The sequence below is a fragment of the Anomaloglossus baeobatrachus genome, chromosome 7 (genome assembly GCF_048569485.1).
Source record: "Anomaloglossus baeobatrachus isolate aAnoBae1 chromosome 7, aAnoBae1.hap1, whole genome shotgun sequence".
Lineage (NCBI taxonomy): Eukaryota > Metazoa > Chordata > Amphibia > Anura > Aromobatidae > Anomaloglossus > Anomaloglossus baeobatrachus.
The window spans coordinates 8,412,784-8,430,308 of NC_134359.1; the positions used below are offsets into that span (position 1 = coordinate 8,412,784).

The window sequence follows — 17,525 nt, forward strand, 5'->3', positions numbered from 1 at the left end:
GTTACATTAGCGCTAATGGCCGCACACTTGTGTCACGCCGGGGACTGGGGTCTCACATCATTATAGTCCAGGGGATGTTCAGTCCGGAGGCCTCTGTGAGTAACGCGCGGTGCAGGGACAGAGCCATCACCGATCACTGACTGGGGGAATAGCGACCAATCCACTCCCTGCATGAGTCTGTGAGCCTCACAAATCCTGAGTATCACACGGATAATGCGCCTGTTACAATGTATCAGTGTAGGTAACAGATGGCACTGCTGCTCACAGAGGATTGTCTACACTGATACATCACTGCTCACAGAGGATTGTCTACACGGATACATCACTGCTCACAGAGGATTGTCTACACGGATACAGCACTGCTCACAGAGGATTGTCTACACGGATACATCACTGCTCACAGAGGATTGTCTACACGGATACATCACTGCTCACAGAGAATTGTCTACACGGATACATCGCTGCTCAGAGGATTGTCTATATGGAAACATCACTGCTCAGAGGATTGTCTACACGGACACATCACTGCTCACAGAGGATTGTCTACACGGATACATCACTGCTCAGAGGATTGTCTACACGGATACATCACTGCTCACAGAGGATTGTCTACACGGATACATCACTGCTCAGAGGATTGTCTACACGGATACATCACTGCTCACAGAGGATTGTCTACACGGATACATCGCTGCTCAGAGGATTGTCTATATGGAAACATCACTGCTCAGAGGATTGTCTACACGGACACATCACTGCTCACAGAGGATTGTCTACATGAATACATCACTGCTCAGAGGATTGTCTACACGGACACATCACTGCTCACAGAGGATTGTCTACATGAATACATCACTGCTCAGAGGATTGTCTATACGGATACATCGCTGCTCACAGAGGATTGTCTATACGGATACATCGCTGCTCACAGAGGATTGTCTACACGGACACATCACTGCTCACAGAGGATTGTCTACACGGATACATCACTGCTCAGAGGATTGTCTATATGGATACATCACTGCTCAGAGGATTGTCTATACGGATACATCGCTGCTCACAGAGGATTGTCTACACGGACACATCGCTGCTCACAGAGGATTGTCTACACAGATACATTGTAACAAGCTCCTGTGAGAACAGGAAGAATTCAGTTGCTGTTTTCCATCCACTTACAGCAAGCAGTGTTCATTCAAATTGTGCACAAATGAAACATAAAATAAACCAGAAAGTTGCTGAATTTTGTGTCTGGAACTTAAACAAAGTGTTGGTCCTCATAAAACGTGTTAATTCACAATGGACCGGCTGTAATGCCACATTCTCACTGCAGGGGGCGCAGAACGGTAGTGCAGTATTAATATCGCACCCGGTGGAGATGCCGCATGTGGCGGTTTTCCATCTGATCGGTGCATCGCAGAGTCTTCTGTCCATGGACTCACCTCCTTCCTGTCTCCTCTTTCAGGTTTTGCAATGAGAACAGTCCCTGCCCAGTCCCCATATTCTGGTCTTCGTGGGGTTCATGGAGCAAATGCAGCGCAGATTGTGGAGGGGGCGTTCACTCCAGACAGCGCACCTGTGAGAACGGGAACAGCTGCCCCGGCTGTGCTCAGGTAATGGTGGCGGCCATTGTGTGGGGCAGTGATGTCAGCAGTCCTGGCGGTGTGACTCTGCATGTGGCGGGTCGTACAGTGGCAGCCTGGATTCTGCAGCCGCAGTCTTATCCTTGCAGTAACCTGTTTCTTTCCTTGCAGGAATTCCGGATTTGTAACTCTGAGGCGTGTCCTGAGGTGCGGCGAAATACTCCGTGGACGCCATGGATGACCGTTAATATCACACAGGGCGGCGCCCGCCAGGAGCAGAGGTTCCGCTACACTTGTCGCGCTCAGCTCTCCGACCCGCATGAGCTGCAGTTTGGTAGAAAGAAAACGGAGACGCGATTCTGCCCAAATGATGGTTCTGCGGCCTGTGAGACCGACTGTGAGTATCCACACGTGGTATACCGCGGGCAGATCCGCTGCGCCAAACAGCGAGACCCAGTGACATTCACATAAAGGGTTAATGGATTACAATCATAAGTGTGATCTCCATCCATATTCATGGGAGCCTGGTGACCACTGTGATGGAGGAGGGGCTCAACACGCAGGGGCTGGTCGTATGAATCTATACCCGTGGTCAATGTGCGTGTGTATGTATATATATATATATAGAATATGCATTGAAAAAATATTCATACCCCATGCAGTTATCCACATTTTTTCATATTACACTCACATTTTTTTATGATTTCATGTAATACCAACACTAAGTAATTGTGAAGTGCAAAGGAAAAGACACCGGGGTCTCTACATATTTCATATACAAATCTGGAGCTACTGACCTGCATTAGTATTCAGCCCCCGGAGTCTGCACTTTGTAGGACCACCTTTCTCTGTCTTGCATTAGTATTCAGACCCCATAGTAAGTACTTTCTAGGACTACCTTTCTGCCTTGCATTAGTATTCAGCCCCCGGAGTCAGCGCTTTGTAGGGCCATCTTTTTCTGTCTTGCGTTCTGGTAATTCTCCTGGGTTCTGGTAAATCTCGCAGGTTTTGGTAATTCTCCCGGGTTCTGGTAATTCTCCCGGGTTCTGGTAATTCTCCTGGGTTCTGGTAATTCTCCTGGGTTCTGGTAATTCTCCTGGGTTCTGGTAATTCTCCCGGGTTCTGGTAATTCTCCTGGGTTCTGGTAATTCTCCCGGGTTCTGGTAATTCTCCCGGGTTCTGGTAATTCTCCCGGGTTCTGGTAATTCTCCCGGGTTCTGGTAATTCTCCCGGGTTCTGGTAATTCTCCCGGGTTCTGGTAATTCTCCCGGGTTCTGGTAATTCTCCCGGGTTCTGGTAATTCTCCCGGGTTCTGGTAATTCTCCCGGGTTCTGGTAATTCTCCCGGGTTCTGGTAATTCTCCCGGTGGGTCCATTTTCTGCTGTTTCTTTGTCACGGTCTCTGGGGAGACTCCTGCGCTTGTGTCTGCCGCTCACAGAGGATTGTGCAGACCATTATGGCGCTTTCTCCCGACAGTGATCCCAGCAGTTTTATTGTTGGACCTTGGCACATTGTGTCAGTAGATCCTCCTTCCTATAGGTACCTGCTGAGGGTTGTAGTTCATTGGTGGGTGCACTACAATTACGTGATCAGCACTGATCGTCCTGTTTTTCTGCAGCTCTTGTGGATGATATGATGCGGAGTGGAAAGACCCCGGCTCGTGTCATCAGTGGCGGCTGGAGTCCATGGGGCCTGTGGTCCGCCTGCTCCCGGGACTGTGAATTGGGATTTCGATCCAGGAAAAGAAGTTGCAGTAACCCTGAACCTCGGAACGGCGGTCAGCCCTGCATGGGGTCCGCCACGGAGTTCCTGGATTGCAACCCCCAGCTCTGCCCAGGTGAGAACCCCGAACTCAGACTGTTCAGGTAAAGGTGGTAACGTCCTCAGTAACACGCGGTCTCACGCTGGAATCCCGCGGTGCAGATCCAATGGGAAAGGATGCTATTTTATATTTGGCCACTGGGGGTGCCGTATGATTCTGACCTCATATATACATATATATTTATAGAATTTCTTCAAATTGTGTCGCCCCCTGCAGGACAGCCTGGGGTTTACTGTTTTTTGTTTTTTTTCTCCAAAGTTCACATTAACCCTTTAAGAGCTGCAGAGAATAAACTGTGGTTGAATTCATCTGGAGCTAATAACGGATTAATGGCTGCGGCTCCGGGGATCACTTAGCAGCCCGGGAAGAGGTTGTCAGGTACCAGACGGATGTGGTTACACAGGCGTCGCTGAACTCCATCTCCGGGGACACGATTGCGCTCTGTACATGACATTGATCTCTGTCGCCGCTCGGCGGTCTGGCTCTGCTCATTAGCGGATACAGACTCTGGCGGCTCGGCTTTATATCACTGTGACTCCCATCGTCCCTGCTAGTATAATCTTTACGAGGAGTCAGATTCCAACCGAATGTGAGGAAAACACAATTACATCTTAATTGAAAACAACAAGGTGCTTTCTGCTGCGCGCGGCGGCTTTATTGGGTAATTGCTTTCTCGCCGTCATAATATCGGCTTTATTCCTCCGTAAACTGCGCCAGGTCCAGTAATGAATAATAAAAACTGCAATAAATACACTTTATACAGGTGCTTCAGATAAAGTTTACTTAACTTTTACAGTGAGCGTCTTCCTTTCCTCATCCACCGTGTTTCCGCACATGGCCGACCGTGCACTCGGGGAGAGGACCCCACGCTCCTGAGCCGCAGAGCTCACAATCTGAGGAGCACACGCGGTTATTCCCAGATGTTGTATGTGAAGTAATACGTGTGGAATAGCGGCTCCTACATGGAAGAAAAATCTTTCCGTATGTGCGTGTTATCACGGAGTTTCCTGCAGTTTTCTAGACTGCTTGGGACGTGGCCTCCGGGTTCTTCCTCCTTTGTGCAATCCACATTACCAGTGATAAGTCCTGCATTACAGCGATTGTCACCCACCTGTCCACAAACCTTTCATGCCATGTGGTTGTCTCAGCGCAGAGGTCGGTGAGTGACAGCGAGGTTTCGAGCGCCAAATCTTCATTTAAAATGTGAATATAGACTCCTGCTTCTACAAGTCTAGAACCTGATGAAGATCCTGATACCAATAACCTTTATTTTACTCTGTGTGTTTACTATTTCTAAGTAAAATAGGGACTTAAAGGGGTTATCCACTACTGAGACATCCCCTTGGCAATCACAATGTTTCCCCCAGTAAAATAATACATAGAACTGCCTCTATACTGCCCCTATATACAAGACTATAACTACTATAATACTGCCTCTATGTACAAGAATATAACTGCTATAATACTGCCCCTATGTACAAGAATATAACTACTATAATACTGCCCCCTATGTACAAGAATATAACTACTATAATACTGCCCCTATATACAAGAATATAACTACTATAATACTGCCCCTATATACAAGAATATAACTACTATAATACTGCCCCCTATGTACAAGAATATAACTACTATAATACTGCTCCCTATATACAAGAATATGACTACTATAATACTGCTCCCTATGTACAAGAATATAACTACTATAATACTGCCCCTATGTACAAGAATATAACTACTATAATACTGCCCCTATGTACAAGAATATAACTACTATAATACTGCTCCTATGTACAAGAATATAACTACTATAATACTGCTCCTATGTACAAGAATATAACTACTATAATACTGTCCCTATGTACAAGAATATATCTACTATAATACTGCCTCTATGTACAAGAATATAACTACTATAATACTGCCCCCTATGTACAAGAATATAACTACTATAATACTGCCCCTATGTACAAGAATATAACTACTATAATACTGCCCCTATGTACAAGAATATAACTACTATAATACTGCCCCCTATATACAAGAATATAACTACTATAATACTGCCTCTATGTACAAGAATATAACTACTATAATACTGCTCCTATGTACAAGAATATAACTACTATAATACTGTCCCTATGTACAAGAATATATCTACTATAATACTGTATGTACAAGAATATAACTACTATAATACTGTCCCTATGTACAAGAATATATCTACTATAATACTGCCTCTATGTACAAGAATATAACTACTATAATACTGCTCCTATGTACAAGAATATAACTACTATAATACTGTCCCTATGTACAAGAATATAACTACTATAATACTGCCCCTATGTACAAGAATATAACTACTATAATACTGCCCCCTATATACAAGAATATAACTACTATAATACTGCCTCTATATACAAGAATATAACTACTATAATACTGCTCCCTATGTACAAGAATATAACTACTATAATACTGCCCCCCTATGTACAAGAATATAACTACTATAATACTGCCCCCTATGTACAAGAATATAACTACTATAATACTGCCCCCTATATACAAGAATATAACTACTATAATACTGCTCCTATATACAGGAATATAACTACTATAATACTGTTCCTATGTACAAGAATATAACTACTATAATACTACCCTCTATGTACAAGAATATAACTACTATAATACTGCCCCTATGTACAAGAATATAACTACTATAATACTGCCCCTATGTACAAGAATATAACTACTATAATACTGCCTCCTATGTACAAGAATATAACTACTATAATACTGCCCCCTATGTACAAGAATATAACTACTATAATACTGCCCCCTATGTACAAGAATATAACTACTATAATACTGTCCCTATGTACAAGAATATATCTACTATAATACTGCCTCTATGTACAAGAATATAACTACTATAATACTGCTCCTATGTACAAGAATATAACTACTATAATACTGTCCCTATGTACAAGAATATAACTACTATAATACTGCCCCTATGTACAAGAATATAACTACTATAATACTGCCTCCTATGTACAAGAATATAACTAATATAATACTGCGCCTATGTACAAGAATATAACTACTATAATACTGCCCCCTATGTACAAGAATATAACTACTATAATACTGCTCCCTATATACAAGAATATAACTACTATAATACTGCCCCCTATATACAAGAATATAACTACTATAATACTGCCTCTATGTACAAGAATATAACTACTATAATACTGCCTCTATATACAAGAATATAACTACTATAATACTGCTCCCTATGTACAAGAATATAACTACTATAATACTGCCTCCTATGTACAAGAATATAACTACTATAATACTGCCTCTATATACAAGAATATAACTACTATAATACTGCCCCCCTATGTACAAGAATATAACTACTATAATACTGCCTCCTATGTACAAGAATATAACTACTATAATACTGCTCCTATGTACAAGAATATAACTACTATAATACTGCCCCTATGTACAAGAATATAACTACTATAATACTGCCTCCTATGTACAAGAATATAACTACTATAATACTGCCCCCTATGTACAAGAATATAACTACTATAATACTGCCCCTATATACAAGAATATAACTACTATAATACTGCTCCTATATACAGGAATATAACTACTATAATACTGTTCCTATGTACAAGAATATAACTACTATAATACTGCCCTCTATGTACAAGAATATAACTACTATAATACTGCCCCTATGTACAAGAATATAACTACTATAATACTGCCCCTATGTACAACAATATAACTACTATAATACTGCCTCCTATGTACAAGAATATAACTACTATAATACTGCCCCTATATACAAGAATATAACTACTATAATACTGCCCCTATGTACAAGAATATAACTACTATAATACTGCCCCCTATGTACAAGAATATAACTACTATAATACTGCCCCTATATACAAGAATATAACTACTATAATACTGCTCCTATGTACAAGAATATAACTACTATAATACTGCCCTCTATGTACAAGAATATAACTACTATAATACTGCCCTCTATGTACAAGAATATAACTACTATAATACTGCTCCCATGTACAAGAATCTAACTACTATAATACTGCCCTCTATGTACAAGAATATAACTACTATAATACTGCCCCTATGTACAAGAATATAACTACTATAATAGTGCCCCTATGTACAAGAATATAACTACTATAATACTGCCCCTATGTACAAGAATATAACTACTATAATACTGCTCCTATGTACAAGAATATAACTACTATAATACTGCCCCTATGTACAAGAATATAACTACTATAATAGTGCCCCTATGTACAAGAATATAACTACTATAATACTGCCTCCTATGTACAAGAATATAACTACTATAATACTGCTCCTATGTACAAGAATATAACTACTATAATACTGCCCCTATGTACAAGAATATAACTACTATAATACTGCCTCCTATGTACAAGAATATAACTACTATAATACTGCCCCTATGTACAAGAATATAACTACTATAATACTGCCCCCTATGTACAAGAATATAACTACTATAATACTGCCCCTATGTACAAGAATATAACTACTATAATACTGCCTCCTATGTACAAGAATATAACTACTATAATACTGCCCCCTATATACAAGAATATAACTACGATTCTCAATGTGATGGAACCTGATCCAGAGAGACTGAACGTGCTAAAAAGTTAGGGGGGACTTTACCAAAGTATTAAGCCTGCTTTACACGGTACGACCGATTGTGCGTTTTCACAATCGATCGTACCCGCCCCCGTCCTTTTTGCGTCACGGGCAAATCGCTGCCCGTGTCGCACAAAGTTAGTAAACCCCGTCACACATACTTACCTCTCGTGCGACCTCGCTGTGGGCGGCGAACGTCCACTTCCTGGAGTGGGAGGGACGTTCGGCGTCACATCGACGTGACACGGGCGCCGGCCAATAGAAGCGGAGGGGCGGAGATGAGCGGGACGTAAACATCCCGCCCACCTCCTTCCTTCCACATAGAGACGGCGGCGGCCGCGGGAGGCAGGTGAGCTGCTCACCGTTCCCGTGGTGTCACACGGAGCGACGTGTGCTACCACGGAAACGATGGTCAACTAAAGTAAACGATATTATGGAACCTAACGAGCAGTACCCGACTCACGATTTGTGAGCGATACTGCGTCGCTAGGAGGTGTCACACAGGCCGGCATCGCCAGCGATGCCGGATGTGCGTCACAAAAACCGTGACCCCGACGATCTATCGCACGATAGATTGCCTGGTGTAAAGCAGGCTTTAGTGTAAGGGTGTGTAGATTTATGCAATTACGTTATTTTACTTTTTACTGTTTACTCATAAAAACGTTCAGTTCCCGGTGGATTTTTCCAGCTTGTGGGCAACATCAAATGTGTAAAGTTCTGAAATTCTTCTTGGTGGGACGATTTACATGAGAAAACCCTGGGATTTTAGCGGGGGTGTGGGGGGATTCCTTTACATATACACTATATATAGATACATATATATATATATACTGTATATATTTGTCTTTGTCTTCCGCAGGCTGATATAACCCTGAGGCATCTGCGCATGAGTCTTGTATCTGTCATTGAAGTGTCACATTTTCCGTCCCTTCCGTCTTCCCTTTTGGCAGTTTTCGGAATGATTCACTCTTATTGTCTGATTTTCTTATTCTCTCTTCTGTTTTAGTGAAGGGCTCGTGGTCCTGTTGGTCGTCGTGGACTCAGTGTTCGGCCACGTGTGGGGGTGGACATTACCAGCGCACACGCACCTGCACCAACCCCGCCCCGTCCAATGGCGGTGACATCTGTATTGGTCTGCACACAGAGGAGGCGCTCTGTAATACTTACCCCTGTGAAGGTATGGGGGATGGAGACGGGTTTCTAAACTGTCTCTAGTGTAACATTTACATAAATCTAGCGGATGCTGCTCCGGCTAGTCACGCACCCGCTGCACACATCAGATTGATTTCTGGTTACGGTGTAGGGGAGTGGACTCCGATACCGAGGAAATCCTGAAAACATGATTTGTTGGGGAGAACGTGAGGATTGGAGTTTAGTAAACACTGGGTTAAAATTGGGACCTCAGGGACTGACGGTGACCTGCTCCCCCTCCGGATCACTTCCTGCTGACGGCTCCGTTCTGTGTCTGCCCTCTGTATTGGGGATTGCACTCAGTGCCGCAGATGCAGCCCCCCTCTCCGGATCACTTCCTGCTGATGGCTCCGTTCTGTGTCTGCCTCTGTATTGGGGATTGCACTCAGTGCCGCAGATGCAGCCCCCCTCTCCGGATCACTTCCTGCTGACGGCTCCGTTCTGTGTCTGCCCTCTGTATTGGGGATTGCACTCAGTGCCGCAGATGCAGCCCCCCTCTCCGGATCACTTCCTGCTGACGGCTCCGTTCTGTGTTTGCCTCTGTATTGGGGATTGCACTCAGTGCCGCAGATGCAGCCCCCCTCTCCGGATCACTTCCTGCTGACGGCTCCGTTCTGTGTCTTCCCTCTGTATTGGGGATTGCACTCAGTGCCGCAGATGCAGCCCCCCTCTCCGGATCACTTCCTGCTGACGGCTCCGTTCTGTGTCTGCCTCTGTATTGGGGATTGCAGTCAGTGCCGCAGATGCAGCCCCCCTCTCCGGATCACTTCCTGCTGACGGCTCCGTTCTGTGTCTTCCCTCTGTATTGGGGATTGCACTCAGTGCCGCAGATGCAGCCCCCCTCTCCGGATCACTTCCTGCTGACGGCTCCGTTCTGTGTCTGCCTCTGTATTGGGGATTGCAGTCAGTGCCGCAGATGCAGCCCCCCTCTCCGGATCACTTCCTGCTGACGGCTCCGTTCTGTGTCTTCCCTCTGTATTGGGGATTGCACTCAGTGCCGCAGATGCAGCCCCCCTCTCCGGATCACTTCCTGCTGACGGCTCCGTTCTGTGTCTGCCTCTGCATTGGGGATTGCACTCAGTGCCGCAGATGCAGCCCCCCTCTCCGGATCACTTCCTGCTGACGGCTCCGTTCTGTGTCTGCCTCTGCATTGGGGATTGCACTCAGTGCCGCAGATGCAGCTCCCCTCTCTGGATCACTTCCTGCTGACGGCTCCGTTCTGTGTCTGCCTCTGTATTGGGGATTGCACTCAGTGCCGCAGATGCAGCCCCCCTCTCCGGATCACTTCCTGCTGACGGCTCCGTTCTGTGTCTGCCCTCTGTATTGGGGATTGCACTCAGTGCCGCAGATGCAGCCCCCCTCTCCGGATCACTTCCTGCTGACGGCTCCATTCTGTGTCTGCCTCTGTATTGGGGATTGCACTCAGTGCCGCAGATGCAGCCCCCCTCTCCGGATCACTTCCTGCTGACGGCTCCGTTCTGTGTCTGCCTCTGTATTGGGGATTGCACTCAGTACCGCAGATGCAGCCCCCCCTCTCCGGATCACTTCCTGCTGACGGCTCCGTTCTGTGTCTGCCTCTGTATTGGGGATTGCACTCAGTGCCGCAGATGCAGCCCCCCTCTCCGGATCACTTCCTGCTGACTGCTCCGTTCTGTGTCTGCCTCTGTATTGGGGATTGCACTCAGTCGCAGATGCAGCCCCCCTCTCCGGATCACTTCCTGCTGATGGCTCCGTTCTGTGTCTGCCTCTGTATTGGGGATTGCACTCAGTGCCGCAGATGCAGCACCCCTCTCCGGATCACTTCCTGCTGACTGCTCCGTTCTGTGTCTGCCTCTGTATTGGGGATTGCACTCAGTGCCGCAGATGCAGCCCCCTCTCCGGATCACTTCCTGCTGACGGCTCCGTTCTGTGTCTGCCTCTGTATTGGGGATTGCACTCAGTGCCGCAGATGCAGCCCCCCTCTCCGGATCACTTCCTGCTGACGGCTACGTTCTGTGTCTGCCTCTGTATTGGGGATTGCATTCAGTGCCGCAGATGCAGCCCCCCTCTCCGGATCACTTCCTGCTGACGGCTCCGTTCTGTGTCTGCCTCTGTATTGGGGATTGCACTCAGTGCCGCAGATGCAGCTCCCCTCTCCGGATCACTTCCTGCTGACGGCTCCGTTCTGTGTCTGCCTCTGTATTGGGGATTGCACTCAGTGCCGCAGATGCAGCCCCCCTCTCCGGATCACTTCCTGCTGACGGCTCCGTTCTGTGTCTGCCTCTGTATTGGGGATTGCACTCAGTGCCGCAGATGCAGCCCCCCTCTCTGGATCACTTCCTGCTGACGGCTCCGTTCTGTGTCTGCCTCTGTATTGGGGATTGCACTCAGTGCCGCAGATGCAGCCCCCCTCTCCGGATCACTTCCTGCTGACGGCTCCGTTCTGTGTCTGCCCTCTGTATTGGGGATTGCACTCAGTGCCGCAGATGCAGCCCCCCTCTCCGGATCACTTCCTGCTGACGGCTCCGTTCTGTGTCTGCCTCTGTATTGGGGATTGCACTCAGTGCCGCAGATGCAGCCCCCCTCTCCGGATCACTTCCGGCTGACGGCTCCGTTCTGTGTCTGCCTCTGTATTGGGGATTGCACTCAGTGCCGCAGATGCAGCCCCCCCTCTCCGGATCACTTCCTGCTGACGGCTCCGTTCTGTGTCTGCCTCTGTATTGGGGATTGCACTCAGTGCCGCAGATGCAGCCCCCCTCTCCGGATCACTTCCTGCTGATGGCTCCGTTCTGTGTCTGCCTCTGCATTGGGGATTGCACTCAGTGCCGCAGATGCAGCCCCCCTCTCTGGATCACTTCCTGCTGACGGCTCCGTTCTGTGTCTGCCTCTGTATTGGGGATTGCACTCAGTGCCGCAGATGCAGCCCCCCTCTCCGGATCACTTCCTGCTGACGGCTCCGTTCTGTGTCTGCCCTCTGTATTGGGGATTGCACTCAGTGCCGCAGATGCAGCCCCCCTCTCCGGATCACTTCCTGCTGACGGCTCCGTTCTGTGTCTGCCTCTGTATTGGGGATTGCACTCAGTGCCGCAGATGCAGCCCCCCTCTCCGGATCACTTCCTGCTGACGGCTCCGTTCTGTGTCTGCCTCTGTATTGGGGATTGCACTCAGTGCCGCAGATGCAGCCCCCCCTCTCCGGATCACTTCCTGCTGACGGCTCCGTTCTGTGTCTGCCTCTGTATTGGGGATTGCACTCAGTGCCGCAGATGCAGCCCCCCTCTCCGGATCACTTCCTGCTGACTGCTCCGTTCTGTGTCTGCCTCTGTATTGGGGATTGCACTCAGTGCCGCAGATGCAGCCCCCCTCTCCGGATCAGTTCCTGCTGATGGCTCCGTTCTGTGTCTGCCTCTGTATTGGGGATTGCACTCAGTGCCGCAGATGCAGCCCCCCTCTCCGGATCACTTCCTGCTGACTGCTCCGTTCTGTGTCTGCCTCTGTATTGGGGATTGCACTCAGTGCCGCAGATGCAGCCCCCTCTCCGGATCACTTCCTGCTGACGGCTCCGTTCTGTGTCTGCCTCTGTATTGGGGATTGCACTCAGTGCCGCAGATGCAGCCCCCCTCTCCGGATCACTTCCTGCTGACGGCTCAGTTCTGTGTCTGCCTCTGTATTGGGGATTGCACTCAGTGCCGCAGATGCAGCCCCCCTCTCCGGATCACTTCCTGCTGACGGCTCCGTTCTGTGTCTGCCTCTGTATTGGGGATTGCACTCAGTGCCGCAGATGCAGCTCCCCTCTCCGGATCACTTCCTGCTGACGGCTCCGTTCTGTGTCTGCCTCTGTATTGGGGATTGCACTCAGTGCCGCAGATGCAGCCCCCCTCTCCGGATCACTTCCTGCTGACGGCTCCGTTCTGTGTCTGCCTCTGTATTGGGGATTGCACTCAGTGCCGCAGATGCAGCTCCCCTCTCCGGATCACTTCCTGCTGACGGCTCCGTTCTGTGTCTGCCTCTGTATTGGGGATTGCACTCAGTGCCGCAGATGCAGCCCCCCTCTCCGGATCACTTCCTGCTGACGGCTCCGTTCTGTGTCTGCCTCTGTATTGGGGATTGCACTCAGTGCCGCAGATGCAGCCCCCCTCTCTGGATCACTTCCTGCTGATGGCTCCGTTCTGTGTCTGCCTCTGTATTGGGGATTGCACTCAGTGCCGCAGATGCAGCCCCCCTCTCCGGATTACTTCCTGCTGACTGCTCCGTTCTGTGTCTGCCTCTGTATTGGGGATTGCACTCAGTGCCGCAGATGCAGCCCCCTCTCCGGATCACTTCCTGCTGACGGCTCCGTTCTGTGTCTGCCTCTGTATTGGGGATTGCACTCAGTGCCGCAGATGCAGCCCCCCTCTCCGGATCACTTCCTGCTGACGGCTCCGTTCTGTGTCTGCCTCTGTATTGGGGATTGCACTCAGTGCCGCAGATGCAGCTCCCCTCTCCGGATCACTTCCTGCTGACGGCTCCGTTCTGTGTCTGCCTCTGTATTGGGGATTGCACTCAGTGCCGCAGATGCAGCCCCCCTCTCCGGATCACTTCCTGCTGACGGCTCCGTTCTGTGTCTGCCTCTGTATTGGGGATTGCACTCAATGCCGCAGATGCAGCCCCCCTGGTCATCAGTAGCTGCTCCGCTACACAACCTCTGCGCCTCCACCTTATCATGATCACCCCGTATATCTCTGGCCCTACAAGCTCTATGGGTGCAGGTTCTTCCCTCCCATTCATTGTTAGGGCATACAGCGGGGCCTGAACACTTGTGAACGCTGCAGAACTTTCTCTATTTCTGCATACATTTTACCTAAAACTACATCACATTTTCACACAAAGTATAAAAGAACCAAATCAAATGAGTCAAAAATATTAGACTTTGTCATTGTGTAAAAGAGGAAAATGATCCAATCTCACAGGTGTCTGAGGCAGAAGGATGTGATCTGAAGGGACCTTGTCCAGCAATGATTGTATCCAAACATCTGTTAATTGTGGCTGATTCCTGCACATCGGATGCAGGAGTTTCAGCCCATTCCTCCCTATGAAACGGATTTACCTCTCTTATGTTAGTGGGGTTTTTCCCACCAGATTCCTATAATACTGTGATTCCCCAAAAATGAGCCCTAATGTGATTTTCAGAGTGTGCTTGAAATATAAGCCCTACTGCAAAAAGAAGTCCTTGTTACAGTCAGAGCTGGCGTTAGGGGGAGGCAAAAGCTGCAGTTTCTCAGGGCCCCAACTCTCTTAGGCACCCCAACACTTGTACCCCAAGGCTAAGATTGTGCAAGGACCTTTGTGATTTCACAGTCATAAGCTGCTCTGCAGGACTGGCATTAGAGGGAAGGAGAGCAATGTCACCGGCCTCCACTCTCCTATGTCACAGGCCTCCACTCTCCTATGTCACAGGCCTCCACTCTCCTATGTCACCGGCCTCCACTCTCCTATGTCACAGGGCCTCCACTCTCCTATGTCACAGGCCTCCACTCTCCTATGTCACCGGCCTCCACTCTCCTATGTCACAGGCCTCCACTCTCCTATATCACAGGCCTCCACTCTCCTATGTCACAGGCCTCCACTCTCCTATATCACAGGCCTCCACTCTCCTATGTCACAGGCCTCCACTCTCCTATGTCACAGGGCCTCCACGCTCCTATGTCACAGGCCTCCACTCTCCTATGTCACAGGCCTCCACTCTCCTATATCACAGGCCTCCACTCTCCTATGTCACAGGGCCTCCACTCTCCTATTCCACAGGGCCTCCACTCTCCTATGCCACAGGGCCTCCACGCTCCAATGTCACAGGCCTCCACTCTCCTATGCCACAGGGCCTCCACGCTCCATTGTCACAGGCCTCCACGCTCCAATGTCACAGGCCTCCACTCTCCTATGTCACAGGCCTCCACTCTCCTATGTCACAGGCCTCCACTCTCCTATGTCACAGGCCTCCACTCTCCTATGTCACAGGCCTCCACTCTCCTATGTCACAGGCCTCCACTCTCCTATGCCACAGGGCCTCCACTCTCCTATGCCACAGGGCCTCCACTCTCCTATGCCACAGGGCCTCCACTCTCGTATGTCACAGGCCTCCACTCTCCTATGTCACAGGACTGCACTCTCCTATGTCACAGGCCTCCACTCTCCTAGGGGCCCCAGCGTTTATATCCTGATAAGACTGCTTAAGAACCTTTGTGAAGTTACTCCATGTGACCAAAGGTCTCTTCGTTGCAGTAGACTAAAGGCCCCTTTACACACTGCAACATTGCTAAGGACATTGCTGTAACGTCACCGGTTTTGTGACGTAATAGCGACCTCCCTAGCGACATTGCAGTGTGTGAAACGCATCAGTGACCTGGCCCCCGCTGTGAGGTCGCTGATCGCTACAAATCTTTCAGGACCATTTTTTGGTCCTTTGTTTCCCACTGTGCAGCATGCATCGGTGTGTTTGACACCGTTACAACAACTTCGTTAGCAACGTCCCTTTCAAATAGCTGCTTTTACACGTCCCCAATGACCAGCTAGGTTGTTCTGCAGTTCCACATCGCTGCTGCGTCGTTGGTAAGGTCTGCCTGTTTGACAGCTCACCAGCAACTCACAAGAGACTTTGTAGCGATCCCGGCCAGGTTGGGATCGCTGGTGGGATCGCTAGAAAGTCTGTGTGTAAAGGGGCCTTAAAGCTAAAGAGGAGGCAGGCCGGTGTGTATGGTCTGTGTGTATGGTCCGTGTGTGTATGGTCCGTGTGTGTATGGTCCGTGTGTGTATGGTCCGTGTGTGTATGGTCCGTGTGTATATTGGTCAGTGTGTATATTGGTCAGTGTGTATATTGGTCAGTGTGTGTGTGTATGTATGGTCAGTGTGTGTGTGTGTATGGTCAGTGTGTGTATGTATGGTCAGTGTGTGTGTGTGTGTATGGTCAGTGTGTGTATGTATGGTCAGTGTGTGTGTATGTATGGTCAGTGTGTGTGTGTATGGTCAGTGTGTGTGTGTATGGTCAGTGTGTGTGTGTATGGTCAGTGTGTGTGTGTATGGTCAGTGTGTGTGTGTATGGTCAGTGTGTGTGTGTATGGTCAGTGTGTGTGTGTATGGTCAGTGTGTGTGTGTATGGTCAGTGTGTGTGTGTATGGTCAGTGTGTGTATGTATGGTCAGTGTGTGTGTATGGTCAGTGTGTGTGTATGGTCAGTGTGTGTGTGTATGGTCAGTGTGTGTGTGTATGGTCAGTGTGTGTGTGTATCGTCAGTGTGTGTATGTATGGTCAGTGTGTGTGTGTATGGTCAGTGTGTGTGTATGTATGGTCAGTGTGTGTGTATGTATGGTCAGTGTGTGTGTATGGTCAGTGTGTGTGTATGGTCAGTGTGTGTGTGTATGGTCAGTGTGTGTATGGTCAGTGTGTGTATGGTCAGTGTGTGTGTGTATGGTCAGTGTGTGTGTGTGTGTGTATGGTCAGTGTGTGTGTGTATGGTCAGTGTGTGTGTGTGTGTATGGTCAGTGTGTGTGTATGGTCAGTGTGTGTGTGTATGGTCAGTGTGTGTGTGTATGGTCAGTGTGTGTATGTATGGTCAGTGTGTGTGTGTATGGTCAGTGTGTGTGTGTATGGTCAGTGTGTGTGTGTATGGTCAGTGTGTGTGTGTATGGTCAGTGTGTGTATGGTCAGTGTGTGTGTGTGTATGGTCAGTGTGTGTGTATGGTCAGTGTGTGTATGGTCAGTGTGTGTATGTATGGTCAGTGTGTGTGTATGTATGGTCAGTGTGTGTGTATGTATGGTCAGTGTGTGTATGTATGGTCAGTGTGTGTGTATGTATGGTCAGTGTGTGTATGTATGGTCAGTGTGTGTATGTATGGTCAGTGTGTGTGTGTATGGTCAGTGTGTGTGTGTATGGTCAGTGTGTGTGTGTATGGTCAGTGTGTGTGTGTATGGTCAGTGTGTGTGTGTGTGTGTATAGTCAGTGTGTGTATGGTCAGTGTGTGTATGTATGGTCAGTGTGTGTGTATGGTCAGTGTGTGTGTATGGTCAGTGTGTGTGTATGGTCAGTGTGTGTGTGTATCGTCAGTGTGTGTATGTATGGTCAGTGTGTGTGTGTGTATGGTCAGTGTGTGTGTATGTATGGTCAGTGTGTGTGTATAGTCAGTGTGTGTGTATGGTCAGTGTGTGTGTGTATCGTCAGTGTGTGTATGG

General features: G+C 48.3%; 1 protein-coding gene across 2 annotated transcripts in view; it reads left to right on the forward strand.

Annotated features, from left to right (window-relative positions):
• SEMA5B (semaphorin 5B) overlaps nucleotides 1-17,525 on the forward strand; it is a 359,347-nt gene that overhangs the window by 315,937 nt on the left and 25,885 nt on the right. For both annotated transcript variants that reach the window (XM_075317013.1, XM_075317012.1), the window contains exons 16-19: nucleotides 1,463-1,610; nucleotides 1,752-1,977; nucleotides 3,199-3,417; nucleotides 9,164-9,334. In XM_075317013.1, coding sequence (XP_075173128.1) covers nucleotides 1,463-1,610; nucleotides 1,752-1,977; nucleotides 3,199-3,417; nucleotides 9,164-9,334 — 764 coding nt within the window. The remainder of the gene's footprint in view (nucleotides 1-1,462; nucleotides 1,611-1,751; nucleotides 1,978-3,198; nucleotides 3,418-9,163; nucleotides 9,335-17,525) is intronic.